The sequence below is a fragment of the Galleria mellonella genome, unplaced genomic scaffold (assembly GCF_026898425.1).
Source record: "Galleria mellonella isolate WM207_F2 unplaced genomic scaffold, CSIRO_AGI_GalMel_v1 utg574, whole genome shotgun sequence".
Lineage (NCBI taxonomy): Eukaryota > Metazoa > Arthropoda > Insecta > Lepidoptera > Pyralidae > Galleria > Galleria mellonella.
The window spans coordinates 1,410,224-1,428,336 of NW_026442122.1; the positions used below are offsets into that span (position 1 = coordinate 1,410,224).

The following is an 18,113-nucleotide window of genomic DNA, read 5'->3' on the forward strand; positions in this document are numbered from 1 at the left end:
ACCAGCTGTTCGGTTTCATTGATACTATTAGTGGGTATATGGATTTATATATATATATATATATATATATATATATATATATATATATATATATATATATATATATATATATATATATATATATATATATATATATATATATATATATATATTGTGCTTATTTCGATTTGTATTTATATTATTATATATATATATATATATATATATATATATATATATAACATTATATGGTTTTCATAAAATAAAATTAAATGTATTATATACAATTTATTATTCATAAAAAAAAAACTACTACAAAAATGTCACAATATATACAATTTTCTAGGTAACTTTTTTTCACTTATAAAATAATTATTTGGTATTTAAATATAGAATAAAGATGGCACCACTAATACCAAAACATATTTCATTTGTATAATTTATATGTACAAAACGCATTCTCATAGAGCTACCGGTTTCACATTGGAGTCCGAGTTCGATTCTGTATCGTTTCAGTACATATACCTATATAAAACATATACATATACAAAACTATGTACATTGCTTTGATTGTAACATTTTGAGTTATGCCCATTGATATGTAAGTAAACCAAGATACACAATCGAAGACTAGAAAACGGCACCGAAAACAAAGCGCACTAAACCAAATTATGCACTCATTTCTTATCAACAAGTGATTTGTAGTTAAACATACCGAACTCTTATAAATCTTGTTAATATATATTTTTTTATACCACTGAGGTGGCAAACATACGGCCTGCATATTACCTGATGGTAAGTGGTTTCCGTAGCCTATGAACGCCTGCAATACCAGAGGTATTACGCGCGCGTTGCCGACCCTGAAGAAACCTCTTTACCCCTCTTTTTAAAAATCCCATGCTGTAGTCTCTTGGGAAAACCTCGGCAGGGAGCTCATTCCATAACCTGAGTGTTCGTGGGAGAAAACATCTCTGAAACCGCGTTGTACGCAACCATTTAGGCTGTAGGGTATGAGGATGAACTTTGTCGATGGCGAGCCGTACGATGATAGAAAGTGGACTTCATATATAGCACGTACTTTGTTGGGCATATCGTGTATAGATAAATAGAAAAAAGAGTAATTTATTATATTTACGTATCAGTATAAAAGTATTGAAAAATTAAAAAAAAATATGTCAATATTATTTGTGTGTCTGAAATTGTTATTATTGATCGATGACCCATGAGTGGTATAACAATATAATGACGTCACAGCTTCCTGTGATATTCCTATCGCTGTTCTCGTCTTTAAACGACGGTGACCACTTTCCATCAGGTGAGCCGTCAGTTCTTACCAAGTTATATAAATAACGATATCATAAATCAATGTCCTGTCGCCCGGTGAGGAGGTAACTCCTGGAGTTCTTCGCTGTGAAGATGTACGGCGCCTCCGGGGACGGGCAGCGGAACTCGCGCATCAGTACTGGAGGAACGTTATCCGATTTGTTGCCAACTGGTTCCAGGAGGTTGTTCCACAGAAGGTTCGCCGCTAGAGATTAAAATATTTGTTAAAACACCTGAATAATAATAATAACTTTATTGCATAACCATGATTGTATTTTTTTTATACAACTTAGAATGGCAAACAAGCTGACGGCCCACCTGATGGAAAGTGGTAACAGTCGCCTATAGACATGAGCAGTACCATGGACATAACAGAGTATACTGTTTCGCCCATGATACCCCCCATGCGTTGCTATTCCTGAGGACTCTGGTGTTATTCCTCATTGTACAGCCTGGAAATTGTAAATTCACGAATTCATTTGTACATTTGGATCAGTTTAAACATCTGTGTCTGAACTAGGTTATAAAGCCTGTATCTTTCAACCCTCATTACATAGTATAATAAACACAGCATATAGAATGTTGATTTTATATGCAAACACAACTAATCATGAAAATTTACAGAGAGAGCTTTTACAAAAGTCGTAGAAACACAGTTGTGTTTGCATGGCTGTGACAGAGGTGATTCCCCAAGCAATCGACTTTTGTACAAGTCTCCCTCTGTTGTAAAAAAAAAACTTGTATGAATGATGTCCATGCTCATTACACATAAGGCATACTATAGACACCACTGTGATGTCCATGCTCATTACCTCTTTTCACCAAATGATCAACAGATTGTTCGCCGTTCATTGAATCGTTAAAGAGACGTTGAGACGTTACCCAAAGCGTGCCCCTTCTGCGAGAAATGGAAGCAGTCGTGCGTGATGTACGACTGGTGGATGACGAGCGGCAGCGGAGTCTTGAGTGGGGGCCGCGCGTTGAACAGCTTCATGAACGGCTGCCACACCACCGTGAAGTCGTCGCGAGTGTCGTAGCGACCGCTCTCCACCTGCCCCATATGAAGCGTGATAGTGATATTTCAGATTACTTAAAGAAAGAAGCAGGAAGGAGAAAAAAAGAAGTTGAAGTTCCATATTCGACTATATTTTTGAGAGATTACGAGAAATCTTTACCAATTTTGAATAAGTTTTGAAGATTCTGCTTTAATCAAAAAGCTTTTTCTCATATTGGCCTCATTATTAGTTTTATGAATATTATCACAGAAGATATTCTTTTGAAAATCTTAAACGAATTAGTGATAGAGCTAAGTCTACTTGAAGTTTCATATTGCAAGTGCTGAAACATTAAATATGCGGTTAGTGTACAGAAAAATAGTACCTAATACTCGTAAATCTTGTATGAAGTCAATGAATATAGATGCTACATGGTTATATTGGCGTGAATTTACTGGGTACGGAGGAATAACACCTGAGGCCTCAGGAATGGCAACGCATGGGGGGTATCATGGGCGAAACAGTATACTCTGTTATGTCCATGGTACTGCTCATGTCTATAGGCGACGGTTACCACTTTCCATCAGGTGGGCCGTCAGCTTGTTTGCCATTCTAAGTTGTAAAAAAAAAGGTGTTAGAGTATTAGTCCAGTCAATCTAAAATATCCAAGTAGGCCAGAAGCAAAAGTTGCTGGGACTGCTGCACGCTTCTGCAAGATATTTTATAGATGCCACACCCGACATACACAGACCACCAGGGTATGATGGCTTAAAACCAAGTGATCCGGAGGTAGTTGCCTCCGGAGATGAAAGCGGGGCATTGGGGTACGTGCCGAGGCCCCTACTTCGCCCGTCTTACCAATGGGCGGGACATGAGATGGCCCGATTAATTAATTAAGATTTTTTGATGATAACTTCTTTCTAGTGGATAATGGATAAGGTATAGGATCATAAGATGCCGATGATGGGACAGTGATACTGACCAGCATGGCCTCGGCCTTCTGGTAGAGCGCGGACATGTGCACGAGGTCGTGCAGCTCGCGGCCGCCGCCGCCGCGGTGGAAGCACGCGCAGAACAGCGAGTGCAGCGCGCGGCACATCGCCGATCGCACCACGCGCACCGACACCGACACGTCTGCATCGCCACACGCACCGCGCAGCATGCAACGCGCAACACGCAACGCGCAACACGCAACGCGACACGCAACACACAACAAGAACGTCAATGCTTTCCTCCCTTTTAAATCATATAGCAGTAACTTAGGGGGGAAGGGATTGTTAGTAATACGGATTACCAGTTCCATTACTAGCAATATACTCTGTCAGGTCGATCTTCACGTGGTCCCTTCTAGAAACCATCGTGCTGAATTCCACGTATTCATCACGATGGGCTAATTGACCTGTCTTTTCATTTTCACCTATCACCCGTCACTGGTACCTCATCAGTATAGCGCAGATATAGATGGTTTCCATGGGGAACCACGTGGAGGTCAACCTAATAGGGCATATTTCTAACAATGGGGCTGTCAAACTCCATCGCTAACAATCCCTTTCCCCTATATATTCCCGATTTTGCATATGAACATTTTAAAAAATAAATGCATATATTCCTTTCTCTATGGACTCAGTTTTCTGAACAAATGTTAACAAATGGGAAAACAAGATTATCGAATTAAGAATTCGTGATTGGACTTACCCAACACTGGCACTAGGTTGACGATTGTCCTGGGAAGGTTTGCGTGTAGGTAGTCTAGCGCTTTGGACAGCTTCCTCGCGTGCGCGGACGGTGACCACGCAATGGGAGAAGTGCACGACGCCGAACAGATGTCGTTGTCTCCGAGGAACACCGTCACCATCTTCCAGTGCCTCTCAATGTCGATATCCGGTGATGCTCGCATGCGAGCCACGATTATCTGGAAGATGGAGATTACATTTGTTCATTAAATTAAATAATTTATTTCGCAAAAACATGGGTAGATAACCTGCATACATAATTGCATACAGCCATGTGGTCCCGGCATAGAATAGGCCACCACTTTCTATCCAGTGGGTGTCGTAAGAGCTGACTAAGGGAGAACAAGTGATGGGCAGTAGCGTCTCTCTTTAAATATCTCTAAAGACTAACTGCGGTTGCCAATCCGCCTACCAAGCATGGCAATTACTGTCAAAACCCCCCCTAAGGGGCAGGCTTATGTTGAACAGTGAACGGTTAAATGCTATGATGATGAAGCATAGTACTTTTATATTTAATTTTAACGATTGCTGTTATATTTAGTCTCTTCTGAAATCAAAGGTAGTCAAGGTGACGAAGAAATTGGTGGACATACATAAAAAAATACAATCCAACATATAACCCTTTTTTAAGTCGGTTAAAAAGCATAATATATAACAAAATAACGTAATGGGATAAAAAATTTGCAATTAAGTTAAAAATGTACTTTATGAATAAAACATTATACGTTAAATGAATTACCAGAGGGAGACTTTGTACAAAAGTCGATTGCTTGGGTACCTCTGTCCCGTGTTTCTACCGTAAAGCAGTTGTGTTTGCATGGCTCTGTTTCGGTTTGAAGGGTGGGATATGGCGTGAATTTACAGGGTACAGAGAAATAACACCTGAGTCCTCAGGAATGGCAACGCATGGGGGGTATCATGAGCGAAACAGTATACTGTTATGTCCATGGTACTACTACATGGTAGGCGACGGTTACCACTTTCCATCAGATGGGCCGTCAGCTTGTTTGCCATTCTAAGTTATATAAAAAAAAAATATTAGGAAACCCTTCACAAACCCTTTCTTTCCCTAATAAATGAATACGGAACAACAAAGTTTATAGTTCATGGGTGGATCTTGGCCAATCTGAGATTACATAACGATGTTAAATTTGTTATAGGTTCCACTCACATATCAAAGGGTGTTGTAATTTGTAGGCATCTTTAAAGTAATTTATTCGTAATTTGCATTATAATGTGTTTTTAAAACTCGCCCTTTTACTTGTGATTACGATGACTGCGTTAGTATTCGATTATAATTTGGTTGTTTGCTTGCCGTCTAAATATTGCATGTGTTTTAGTTTGTATTTTTATATATACATGACATACGTCTATAGACATGAGCAGTACCGTGGACATAACAGAGTATACTGTTTTGCCCATGATACCCCCTATACGTTGCCATTCCTGAGGACTCAGGTGTTATTCCTCTGTACCCAGTAAATTCACGCCATATCCCACCCTTCAAACCGAAACACAGCCATGCAAACACAACTGCTTCACGGTTGAAACACGAATGGTACAGAGGTACCCAAGCAATCGACTTTTGTACAAAGCCTCCCCCTGGTAAATGTACCTACGTTGTAAAGTTATATTAAAAGTCATAAGATGTTCAATTCGTTTGTATTTTTTATTTGTATATATTATGTCCACGGTACTGCTCATGCCTATAGGCGACGGTTACCACTTTCCATCAGGTGGGCCGTCAGCTTGTTTGCCATTCTAAGTTGTATAAAAAAAAATATTATAATATAATATTATTATTATGGTCGAAGGATGGTTAGCAGCAACCTTTTAAAACATCACCAAAGCCTTACTGGGATTGCCAACTCGCGTGCCAAGTTTGGCAACTACTGGCAAAACTACCTTTAAGGCCTATATTCAGCAATAGCTAATATAATAATAATGCGAAATCTTTACTATTTCTAAACCGATTTTAATAAATATTTTTGCAACATTTTATAAATATATGTTTATTCGTAGTGATTACATATTAAATTTGTAAAAATTAAAATTGTTTTTTCTTTTGTAGAGCAAAATCTACTTATATTATTAGCGTAACTATTGGTATACCTTGGCTTGTTTAAGCGCATCTTCGTCCGATGCTACGGGGAAGGCGACATTAAGCCGTGCGTTCTTTGAGAACCACTCGCCTGTTCCCGTGGAATAACCTCGCAGCTCAGGGTTGAACTCCTTTAAGATATTCGGTAGTGTGAGGTACTCTCGCCACGTTTTATCCCCTCCTGGAAATTGGTATATTAACAAAATTAGAAGCATATCAATTTCACATTTCAGATTATTAAATTATTTCAAAAGAGAGATTGAAGACGTCTTCCATTCCCATGTATGTATTTTTCGTGAGTATATGTGACGACTTTGACGATTATTTTATTCTTACAATGTTGTCTTTTTATAATTTAAATAAGCTGATGGAAAGTGGTAACCGTCGCCTATAGACATGAGCAGTACCATGCACATAACAGAGTATACTGTTTCGCCCATGATATCCCCCATGCCATTGCCATTCCTGAAGACTAAGGCGTTATTCCTCTGTACCCTGTAAATTCATTGCCATATCCCACCCTTCAAATCGAACCATAGCCATGCAAACACAACTGCTTTACGATTGAAACACAAATGGGACAGAGGTTCAATAGATAATTTCATCCCAACTATCAGTTATATAATGCTGAATATATACTATCTTCGTCTGAAAGGCTTTTTACATTTAGCGAGTTTTTTAAGACTCTATTGCTAAGTAATATACTCTAGTCTACTTCCACGCGCTCCTTTTGGAAATCATCGTGGTGAATTCGTCTAGATGGGCCACATGACTTGACTTCATTCTCACCTGTTATCACCTATTGGAATCACTTGTTCGTCATTGGTACCACGTCATTGGAAACCAATAGGTGCAGACAGGGTTACCATACATTCAATTTATTCAATTAAATAACAGGAGTTATTATTCTGTTTTCATTGAATTATTATATAAAAATAAAAAACAATAAAATATAAGCTCTGGATACATTTTATTAAATTTAGATTTGCAATCATGACGTCATAGCATGTATATCAAGCACCATTTTAATCTCTAATGATAAGAAAATATCCAACATGATAATACGTAGATAAGACCTTGAAAACATACCTGCACACCAAGAAACACCCCTATGCTCGATCAGAGCCCCCAACGCGTACTCCTCCAATGCTCCATTGCCTGCTATGAGTGAGTCTCCCAGGGCTGCCACCACGTCGATGTCTCCAGGTCGCAGTCGGTGCACTGATGTGGGTGGTTGGGGACTACGGCCCCATCGGACGGCGTCCTCACACGGAAACGGAGTCGACGCTGGGATGGTCCGCTGGCGACGCACGTGTGACTTGTGCGCCGGGTAACGGAGGAACCGCTGTAAAAGTGATGTTTATACATTTAAACTAACTGTATTCGACAATTTCGCCCGCGTGATATAACCTATCTGTTTATCAAATGTCATTCTCATCTATTCAGTAGTTTTTGCGTGAAATAGTAACTATTTTAGTAATATTGTTTTGCTTTATATTGCTTTTGTTTTGTTATTATATATTAAGCTAAAAGGTGTCTCGTCAAAATTTATAACTTTTTAATTATTATAGATGTGTGTATATATGCGTGTGTATGTGTATGTGTATATATATATATATATATATATATATATATATATATATATATATATATATATATATATATATATATATATATATATATATATATATATATATATATATAAAAACCGATCAATTGTGTCATTACGCAATTGTGAAAACGATTCATGGCTTAACATAGATATAAATTTGATTATGTATTGACTGTAATTCAATTGTACGTTTTCCAAAAAATAAATAAATAAACATCCATCACACTGTGACACTTACAGCATTAGCTGAGCCAGTTGCCTATTCTGAGATATATTACTATATTTTGTGGCAACAAATATTTTTCTATTCTATTCTATACAAACTTTCGCATTTACAATAGTAGTGGCACTTAGGGGTGGGTAATATATTATAGCAATATTTATATATTTTAGTTACAATAACTATATACTGGTCTAATAACGAATATGTTAAGAGTCTGTTACTCAAAAAAAGCACTGGTTAACAGACTTTTAACATATTCGAAAATAGATAATCGACGAATATGGGCGATATCGAAATGGGTGATGACCTTTTTCCGCCGTCAATGTCCAGAGAAACCTAATATATAAATATCGAATTGATATTACCCATGCGTACGTTCTACCTTTAAGGCTACTACCCTAAACGTAGACGTGATCTACGTGTATAGTTCGAAAACTCTGCAAGCTAAAGTGGCAATGGGCCGGCCATATAAATAATGTAACTGATATGAGTAATTAACAGATAGGAAAGAAAAAAATTTAAGTGGCGACTCCGTGAAGTCAAGTGTAGTGTTGGGCGAACCCCTGGAAGATGGAATAACAAAGGAGTCAATGTAAACGGTGCAATTATGTACGAATAAACGGGCATTATTTTACGCGTTTATTGCTCACGTGTGTAAAGTCCGATCAAAGTATATGTTAATGTAATATATAATACATGATTATGATCCTTACAAAACTTCATTCAAATTCATATAAAGTGGTTGCACTTTAATATCATTACACCATAGTTGCTATAACTGTAAGCACCGAAGGCATAATTCTCGGTAGTAAGTCAACAAATACACAATTCCTCATATCGCAACGAAAATACCGACATAAGAATACACAGGTAATTGTTCTTGATAGTGTGTTACAGTAATATTACACAAAAATTCTCTGTAACATTATAAGAGACAGTTTATCTCGTATTAATCTCAGTTTAACTCGTCAGGGGTGTTCTTCTCCATAGGTCGCTGGTTCATATCCGGCTCGAAGGACCACTTATTATGTTTGTAATATATGCTGGTTCTTGTTGTATATAGGTATTATTTATTATTTATATTAATTGTAAAATAAAATTGCCGTCTGTTGACTTGAAGTATATTATGTATTTTTTTTGTTCTATTTCAATTGTTTATATTTTTTTCTTTTTTATAAAAAAACTACAAATGTCATCGTATGTAAAAAGGTTAATTTTAAACAGGGCATACGGGTATGCGACCCCGGCCTCCCGAGCCGCTGCAGTGTCCCAGTCCTTTCCGCAACTGTAGTGTCACCTTCTCCTTTCCTTTCCCACATTTTTCCCTTATTCCTTTCATTCACCAATTTCCTTTACGCATTTCCAACGTTCCCTTCCTTTTTTCCTCAATCCTTTCCTCTATACCGTAGGTGGCGGAAACCATCAACAAATGAATTCCCAAAGAGGGTTGACGTCAGGCAGGCGGCCGGTCGTAAAACTAAAAACCAAATCTTTTTGTAATATGAATAAAATCATATTACGCCGACCCTAAATGATTGGGATAAGGGTAGGAAGAAGATGATTATAAGAGACAGTTTATCATCATCACAATTACTAACGTCCCACTGCTGGGCACTGGACTCTCCTTAATTGAGTGCAAAGCAATAAGATTGCTATTTCCCATAGCTAACAATCATAACCAAAATATGTAGGGAGGAAAGGGATTGTTAGCAATGGAGTTTGACAGCCCCATTGCTAGCAATATGCCCTATTAGGTCGACCTCCACGTGGTTCCCCCTAGAAACCATCGTGAACAATTCTTATTGAATTCGTCATGAAGCTAACTGACCTGCTTCATCCTCACCTATCATCCTTCACTGGTGTCCCACCGGTGTATATCGATAGCGCGTGAGGGGTTACCATTCCATTATCATACATTAAAAGAACCAAAATTTGTATACTATGTATGTATTGTATGTATTGGTAACCACTTACCATCCGGTGGGCCGTATGCTTGATTGTCACCTCAGTGGTATAAAAAAGAAACAATTCGCCGCACTACGACGTGAGTATACAAATTAAACTTGCGTTCAAACAAGGTCGCGTGTTCATTGCCGCGTCCTCAACAGTTTTCCAGGCCGTGCCGGTATATTGCGTCTACGCGCGGACGTACGCACGCGTGAGGTGCAACAGTTGCAATCTTGAATATAAATGATACAAGTTATGTCATTGGCGACAACTTTGTAACGCGAGGGAAATAGGTTCGAGGAAAGTATTCGCTATTGCAAAGCTTAGGACTCATTAATTCCTAGTGGAACTCGTAAACAAGCGTTGGTTTGTAAGTAGCGGCACGCACGTTCGAGAATTACCATATTTGTGATTGATATGGAATTCATATAGGTTGTTTTTCATGCAACTAGGAATTATAAACACGCTGATGGCTCACCATAACCGTGACATGTAGTGCTAAATAGTTCCATCATTAAATATACTATGATACCCCATGAGTAGCCATTCCAAAAACTATATGTAGCAGATAGACCGTCATATCAGCCGTTACCTGTCCACTGTTGAACATAAGCCTTCCCCAGAAGGGGAGTTTTGTCAGTAGTTGCCACGCTTGGCACGCGAGTTGGCATCCGCAGTTAGGCTTTTAGTGATGCTTTAAGAGAGAAGTTACAGCCCAGCTCTATACCATTAAATACCTTTAGTCGTCTCTTATGATACCCTCGGGAAAGGAAGGGGTGGCTTGTTCTATGCCCGGACTACACGACGGTTAGAATAGATAGATATTTATTTATTTATTTATTTGAAAATTACTACACTTACAGTCTCCCAAAACACATAGTTTTATTTTACAAACTTACAAATGTTGTACAACATTTTAAAAATATATCCATTTTGTCATTAAATATGTCAATAAAAAATAGATACAAATCTCACAACAATAGAAATAAATACATACACAAAAAAAGAAAGAATATAAAAAAAGATATAATTATAATACTTTAAGTGCTGTTATTACAAAATTATTGTATACATAATAAACTCAATGCTAAACATGGCAAGTACTAAGAAAATCTTATTACAGATTTTCATAGGAAACTGTACATTAGATTTTTTTTATACAACTTGGAATGGCAAACAAGCTGACGGTCCACCTGATGGAATGTGGTAACCGTCGCCTATAGACATGAGCAGTACCATGGACATAACAGTATACTGTTTCGGCCATGATACCTCCCATGCGTTGCCATGCCTGAGGATTCAGGTGTTATTCCTCTGTACCCAGTAATTTCACGCCATATCCCACCCTTCAAACCGAAACACAGCCATGCAAACACAACTGCTTCACGGTTGAAACACGAATGGGACAGAGGTACCCAAGCAATCGACTTTTGTACAAAGTCTCCCTCTGGTCTGAGATGAATTATTAAAGTAACAAATTTAGATCTACGCTATCAATTGAACATCACTATTATTGATTACTTCGTAATGTTCATACATTTATTCAAATACATTTCTCAACCACTTTGTAAAATGTAATTAACAGCATTGATTTCAAAAGAGCTGTTTTCTACAAAGTATATAGATTTAAATAATTCTGTTTATTTAAATTATATTCTGTAAGTTGTTATTAAACTATCGACGAGTTGCCCTTGGGATAACGGCAACGTCACGATCTCGCCGTTTTCCAAACCAACTTAAAAAAAGAAGGAAGTTATCAATTCATTTATATTTTTTTGTATGTTTAATTATCAGTTATAATTCAGAAAATCTTTTTTCATATGAAAGGATATACTTTTAGATAAGTATTATAGAAATTTTATCAAAATCGTTTCAATAGTTTAGTTTTTAAATCAAAATGGTTTTATCACTATTAAAGTATATTTTCTTTGTGTAATCCAATATTCATTATTAGTACACTAGTTCTTATCGGCGACTTTGTTTGAGTGACCAGGATATGCTCACTGACCGGAGTAATTTAAGTAAACTATATCAGTTTATGTCCTTTTCTATCTTATACGTTTATATCAAATTTCATAGTGATTGGTTAAGCTGTTAAGGTGCTAGGAGGTAACAATGAAACAAAATAACAAACAAAGTCATTCACACATTTATTATATTAGTAAGGATTAAATTTCAGATTTAAAATATTCACATTTTTGATTAATAATTCTTTTGTATTTGTATCCGGGTGTAAATCATTTGATGTAGCATGAGAATCAAATTTAATTATAATAATTTGATATTTTAGATTATAAATGTCATATAATGAATATTATAAGGTCAGCTAAGCTGTTGCACGTTGACTTATCGGAAAACATATATATATATATTATTACCTTACATTATAAAGATAGAGCATCGAGTCTCAAAAACAAAACAACATTTTTTTTTTTCATTTATTTGGGAAAACCAACAGTGACAAAATAAAGAATAATACATAATATTAATCAAAGAAAACATTGAGTAAATTTGCCACCAACACCGTTTACCACAGTCACGATTCAAGTATAATACAAATAGCTTAAGCAAAGAAGAACAGTTAAAAATTACATGAATCTCTTAGAGATTAGCTTTTTAAAAGTGCTTGGGCGTTCATTAATAATATCAACATCATTAAATAAAGCGTTATATGAATTCACAAGTCTATACAAAGGTGACCGTTTTCCAGTATTTGTACGACAGCGGCTAGTGGCAAAAAGACTATTTGGATAACGGCAATGCCCTCTAGTGGGTATTCTATAACACAACTTATTGATAATTGGACTACAGTCATATCTATTATGACACAAATCATATAAAAGCATAGTCTCTAAATGAATACGTCTATGATTTAGTTTAATTAATTTATATTTGTCAAGTAATTGTTAATTTTGTTTGTTTGTTTGACAATTAAATGACTCGTTTTTTCATTAGTGTTCTATTTACTTACGCACACAATTTATATTGACGTTATATATATTTAATTATTTAATAAATAAAATTAGTGTTTTTTAAAACATTGCATTAAAAAATTACAAATGACCAAACATAGAAATTATAAAGTAGTCACTCATAACTAATTATAACGCAAAATTGTATGAAAAAGATGGCTGGCTTCACTCGAAGTATTTGTATGGAGACACTGTATCTATATAATCTAAGACTATATATATATATATATATATATATATATATATATATATATATATATATATATATAATATATATATAATGGAATATACACATACGTGAATTTACAGGGTATAGAGGAATAACACCTGAGTCCTCAGGAATGGCAACGCATGGGCGGGTATCATGGGCGAAACAGTATACTCTGTTATGTCCATGGTACTGCTCGTGTGTATAGGCGATGGTTACCACTTTTCATCAGGTGGGCCGTCAGCTTGTTTGCCATTCTAAGTTGTAAAAAAAAGATGACTATGCAAATATTGTTGGATGATTTAAAACAGACCCTCAAACACAACAAAGGGGCCGCCCTTGTCGTGGAAAGCCAAATGGGTCGCGCACTTTGATTCGACGTGAGATTAATACATATTGCAGCAAATGTTGACTTGTTCTGTAAAATTTCCAAGGGATTAAAACCAACTAAACGGCTACGTGGCGAAGTTTATCACGTGTGACATTGCGCAAGCGTCACTTGTCTGAGACTCGAGTCCAACTAATGCATGTCAGAATAGCCCATAAAAGTTGCCATTAAACACAGAATTTGCATTAAAAAATGGAAATTAGCAACTGTTTGATCCACATACATCGGTGGATCACCTATTTGCTTTTAATTCGTATGCTTGTCGAATATTGATACTTAGATAATTTGTGGGTAACGTAACATACAAATCATGATGGAAACATTTTTGTATTTTGTGTATCAAAATGATATCAGGCGACCTCTGTGGTGCAGTGATGGTTACGTAGATTCGTATAATTGGGGTTTCTGGTTCGATTCTCGGTTGGGACAATTTAGAAAAAGGACTTTTCTGAATTAGCTCGAGTCTCGGTGACTTGGAAGTATGTTGCCTGGTTCCTTAGAGTATCCTGTTTCCTACGGGTTTCTAGTTCTGTCCTATCCTAGTTTGAGGATCAGGTGGATGGTATAATTTTATGTAAGTATATAGAACACTGATAAAAAAAACTAATCAGCTAATTTAACAATTAGCTGATAAAAAGTTGTACCGTTTTTGAGACCCAATGCTCTATCTGTAAATATATTTTTAAATACTTTTGCAAGTAATAGGTACTTAAAGTGCTCAAGATTGCATACAACACAGGTCTATGCAGCCAATAACTCATCCGATTGTGTAGAAATGCAATAATACCATTCTCATTCATCAAAAGCTGTCAAACGTATAGTTAGATCACACGTTATTGGTTATAAAATGACACACTGGCCATATAATTTTTAGAATTAAGTAATACAATATAAAATCATGATGTGTAACGATTCAAAAGTTACAATATGTCATAAATCAAAATGCAATTAATTATGATTCAACGGAGTCTTCACGAGAAAGTGCTATGACGTAGATTGTTAGGTACACAAACAATTATACAGGTGCTTGATAAATATTTAATTGTATAGGTTACATTACGCCATTATGTACCATAAATATTGAACAGGGTATGTGTGTTTGTTTGTATTTCGTATCGCCTTCCACGTGTCGTGTGACTTCCTGTATAATTAGGTATGTCCGGCAAATTAATTCTAGCCACCAATCAATTTATGCCATTCAATCATTAGTCATTTCTGCTAGTACCTGCCGCTTGCTTATAGTAATAGCTAAATAATAATGTTACCAACTTGCTACTATTCGGGTTCAAACTACCCTCCCAAAATTATTTGTACGTTTTTTGTTATAATGCATAGATTACAAATATGTGCATTTTGTGTTTATTTTATGATTATAATTAATAAATTACATTTTTATGTTGTGTAGAATTATAGATACTTGCAACTCTATTTTTTTGTTAATCATTACAAACAAAGGAAACTTTCCTCTAAAAATGGACTTTATAGTTTAATAGTTTAGTTGTGGTCGCCCAATGTCCGAAATTCGACCACAACATATATTGTAATAAATTAATTTATTATACTTATATTTGACATTTATTAAAACTATAGACAAATAATATTATATTAAAGTCAAACAATATTAATCTATTCTCAATTTGACCACAGATTTTAACAATAAATAAAAGAATATATATGCGTGCGTGTGTCAAATACATGGTAGTGTGTGTAATTTTTTTTATTTATTGATTTAATGTATTTTTATGTATAATTAAAATAAAATATTAGCATTCTGCACTCCTTCTGTATATAAACTATAAGTGTGCCAAATTTCATACTCCTCCGTCCGCGCAATTTACTTAAAAAGGGGTACAAAGTTTTACTTCACGTATTAATATATAGATATGATAATTATTAGTTAAAGCAATAAAGACCTTATTCAATTATTATTAGTATTGAAATTACTCTCAACTGCTGATCGTCAATCAGATTAGTCTAGACACAATACCATATAATACTGTGATAATACCGTTTCGAATATTCCCGTGTGAAACCTGTATTCTATGAGAAAATATTGGGCTTATCGACATTGGAGTACACAATTCAAGTACCTATTACCAATCTATTGTATTGTTTGATTATTTTTCCTACCTACAGCGTCCATTCAGTTTACAATTTATGCGACGTCTCCCATTTTTGTCCAACCGACTTGAAAAAAGAGGTTCTGAATTTGTATCCTACACAACATCTTCACCATTAGTGAAAAAATTTAAGCCATAATTGAGCCTAAAACGCTAGGACCGTTCCTATATGCTATATACCCTTTCCTTTCCTGTGGGTGTCGTAAGAGGCGACTAAGAGAGGACGAGGGATGGGCAGCAGCGTCTCTCTTAAAATATCTCTAAATCCTAACTACGATTACCAATCCGCCTGCCAAGCATAGCAACTATTAGCAAATCCATCCAAGTGGGAGGTTTATGTACAGCAGTGAACGGTTAAAGGCTGGTATGATGATGATGATGATATATTTATTTGTTTATATGTAAATTGTTATGCGTATATAAATCATTTATTTCTAGTACCGCATCCGAGTATTCTGACATTTCCCTAAAATTTACTAGAAGAGAATAAATTTAAAATACATGTACTAATAAATAAATAGAAATATTATGTTATTACTAACAATTAATAACAATTAATTTTAAATAATAATTCTTTGCATAAATTATAATTTAACGATTGCGACATTAAGAATATGTTTGTTAATATTGAAGTTTGCTCTCTTATACATAAGGAAATGTCATACAGTACGTTACTGAATTACCTTGTTGTACCTTATAAAATATTTTCACCATCCGCTTGATTAAGTTGGTTGGCCTTTGAGTTTTTGAATGGGGACAAGAGAACAATATTATCACGTGATTGGCTTACCAACGTCGTGGCATTACAATGTATTTGTTGTCTTAACTGTTGCTGACAGATAAGACATAAAAACGGCGACACTTGGAGAAATTGAATGCGGGTCGTATATGACATAACGGTGTATGTACCTACATATACTAATATTACCTAATATTCACAAAAAGTTATTGGAGTTCAAACAAGATTCACTGCGTACTTCACTTGTTTTAGGATTCCCTAGAGAGTTAGTGAACCTTTTTTTTTTTTTTTATGCAACTTACAATGACAAACAAGCTGATGAGCCATCTGTTGGAAAATGGTAACTGTTACCTATAGATATATTTATATCAACGCTAGATTTTTCCACTAGGTATCATCTAATCCATAGATCAAGACTGTAGCTAGACCCAAGTTTAAGGTAGGGCAAAAGAACTTTTTGGTAGAGCAGTAACCATAATTTTTTTTTATACAACTTAGTGCAAACAAGCTGACGGCCCACCTGATGGAAAGTGGTAACCGTCGCTTATAGACATGAGCAATACCATGGACATAACAGACTGTACTGTTTCGCCCATGATACCCCCCTTGCGTTGCCATTCCTGAGGACTCAGGTGTTATTCCTCTGTACCCAGTAAATTCACGCCATATCCGACCCTTCAAACCGAAACACAGCCATGCAAACACAACTGCTTTATGGTTGAAACACGAATGGGACAGAGGTACCCATGCAATCGACTTTTGTACAAAGTCTCCCTCTGGTATATGACTTTGAAAAAGCGAATCTTTCTAATTTACTTGGGACCTTTCATTTTAAGGTAAGGCATTGGGCGTTTTAAGGTAGGGAATTGTCCCTCAATGCCTCCTCCACTAGCTACGGCCATAACTTAGATAAGTCTACATATACATATCACATTACTGGTATACACTTATGGACAAAAATATATTTGTATTAATCTAAAATTTATAGAAACTTAAATAATTTAAGATTGTATCCACAAAAACAAACAGACTTTAGTTATAACAAACCAGAAATTTTAATTTAAAAATTAAATTATTGAACCGATTTCGATAAAATTCCCAATACGTAAGTCTTTCCTTTTAAATAAAAAAAAAATACTAATCGGTTCTTAACTGAGGGAGTTATGAGGTAACAAACATAAAGTGAAATAAACCTCCTTCTTCTGCTCATTTTGAAGTCGGTTAAAAATTGTAAAAAATAATTACATCAAAAGAAACTGAAAATTATTTCAACTGAAATTTATAAACGGAAATTAAATTCCGGTTCGTGTTATAAAATACAATCGGATATTATTGCACGACTTAATATAAAAACTAAATTAGTATCTTGATTATCAATTATAGAAATCAACGTAATAAATATTAATTTAATTCTATTACTTTTTTTTAAATATTTTTAATAGCTTATATTAGGAGAAACCGGTCATTCATCACAATTAATTGTACAAATAATATTCTATGGCCTTTACATTTAACCTTTTGTTAATAATGAACATAAATTAGTTCTTTTTTATAATAATATTCAAATTTACATATATCTTGTTTTTTTTTTTTTTTTACTTAAATCTAAGGATTGACTCGCAATTTTAAAAAATGTTGTTTTATTACTAACTTTAACCCGCGATTTCGTTTACTGATCGAGATAAAATTTATGTTTGACGTAAAAGTACATAAATTAAAGTAACAGTAAAATAATTTTACTTTTTTTATTTATTTTTATTTATTCATTAAATG

The 18,113-nt window shown here is 35.3% G+C and overlaps 1 protein-coding gene across 1 annotated transcript in view; it reads right to left on the reverse strand.

The window, feature by feature from the left end:
* Positions 1 to 260: 260 nt before the first annotated feature.
* Positions 261 to 18,113, reverse strand: part of LOC113513235 (phospholipase B1, membrane-associated-like) — a 30,116-nt gene continuing 12,263 nt past the window's right edge. The window contains exons 2-7 of the mRNA XM_052899547.1: positions 7,221 to 7,476; positions 6,143 to 6,312; positions 3,993 to 4,209; positions 3,280 to 3,431; positions 2,185 to 2,353; positions 261 to 1,507 (exon numbers count right to left, since the gene is read on the reverse strand). Coding sequence (XP_052755507.1) covers positions 1,335 to 1,507; positions 2,185 to 2,353; positions 3,280 to 3,431; positions 3,993 to 4,209; positions 6,143 to 6,312; positions 7,221 to 7,476 — 1,137 coding nt within the window. The 3' untranslated portion in view covers positions 261 to 1,334. The remainder of the gene's footprint in view (positions 1,508 to 2,184; positions 2,354 to 3,279; positions 3,432 to 3,992; positions 4,210 to 6,142; positions 6,313 to 7,220; positions 7,477 to 18,113) is intronic.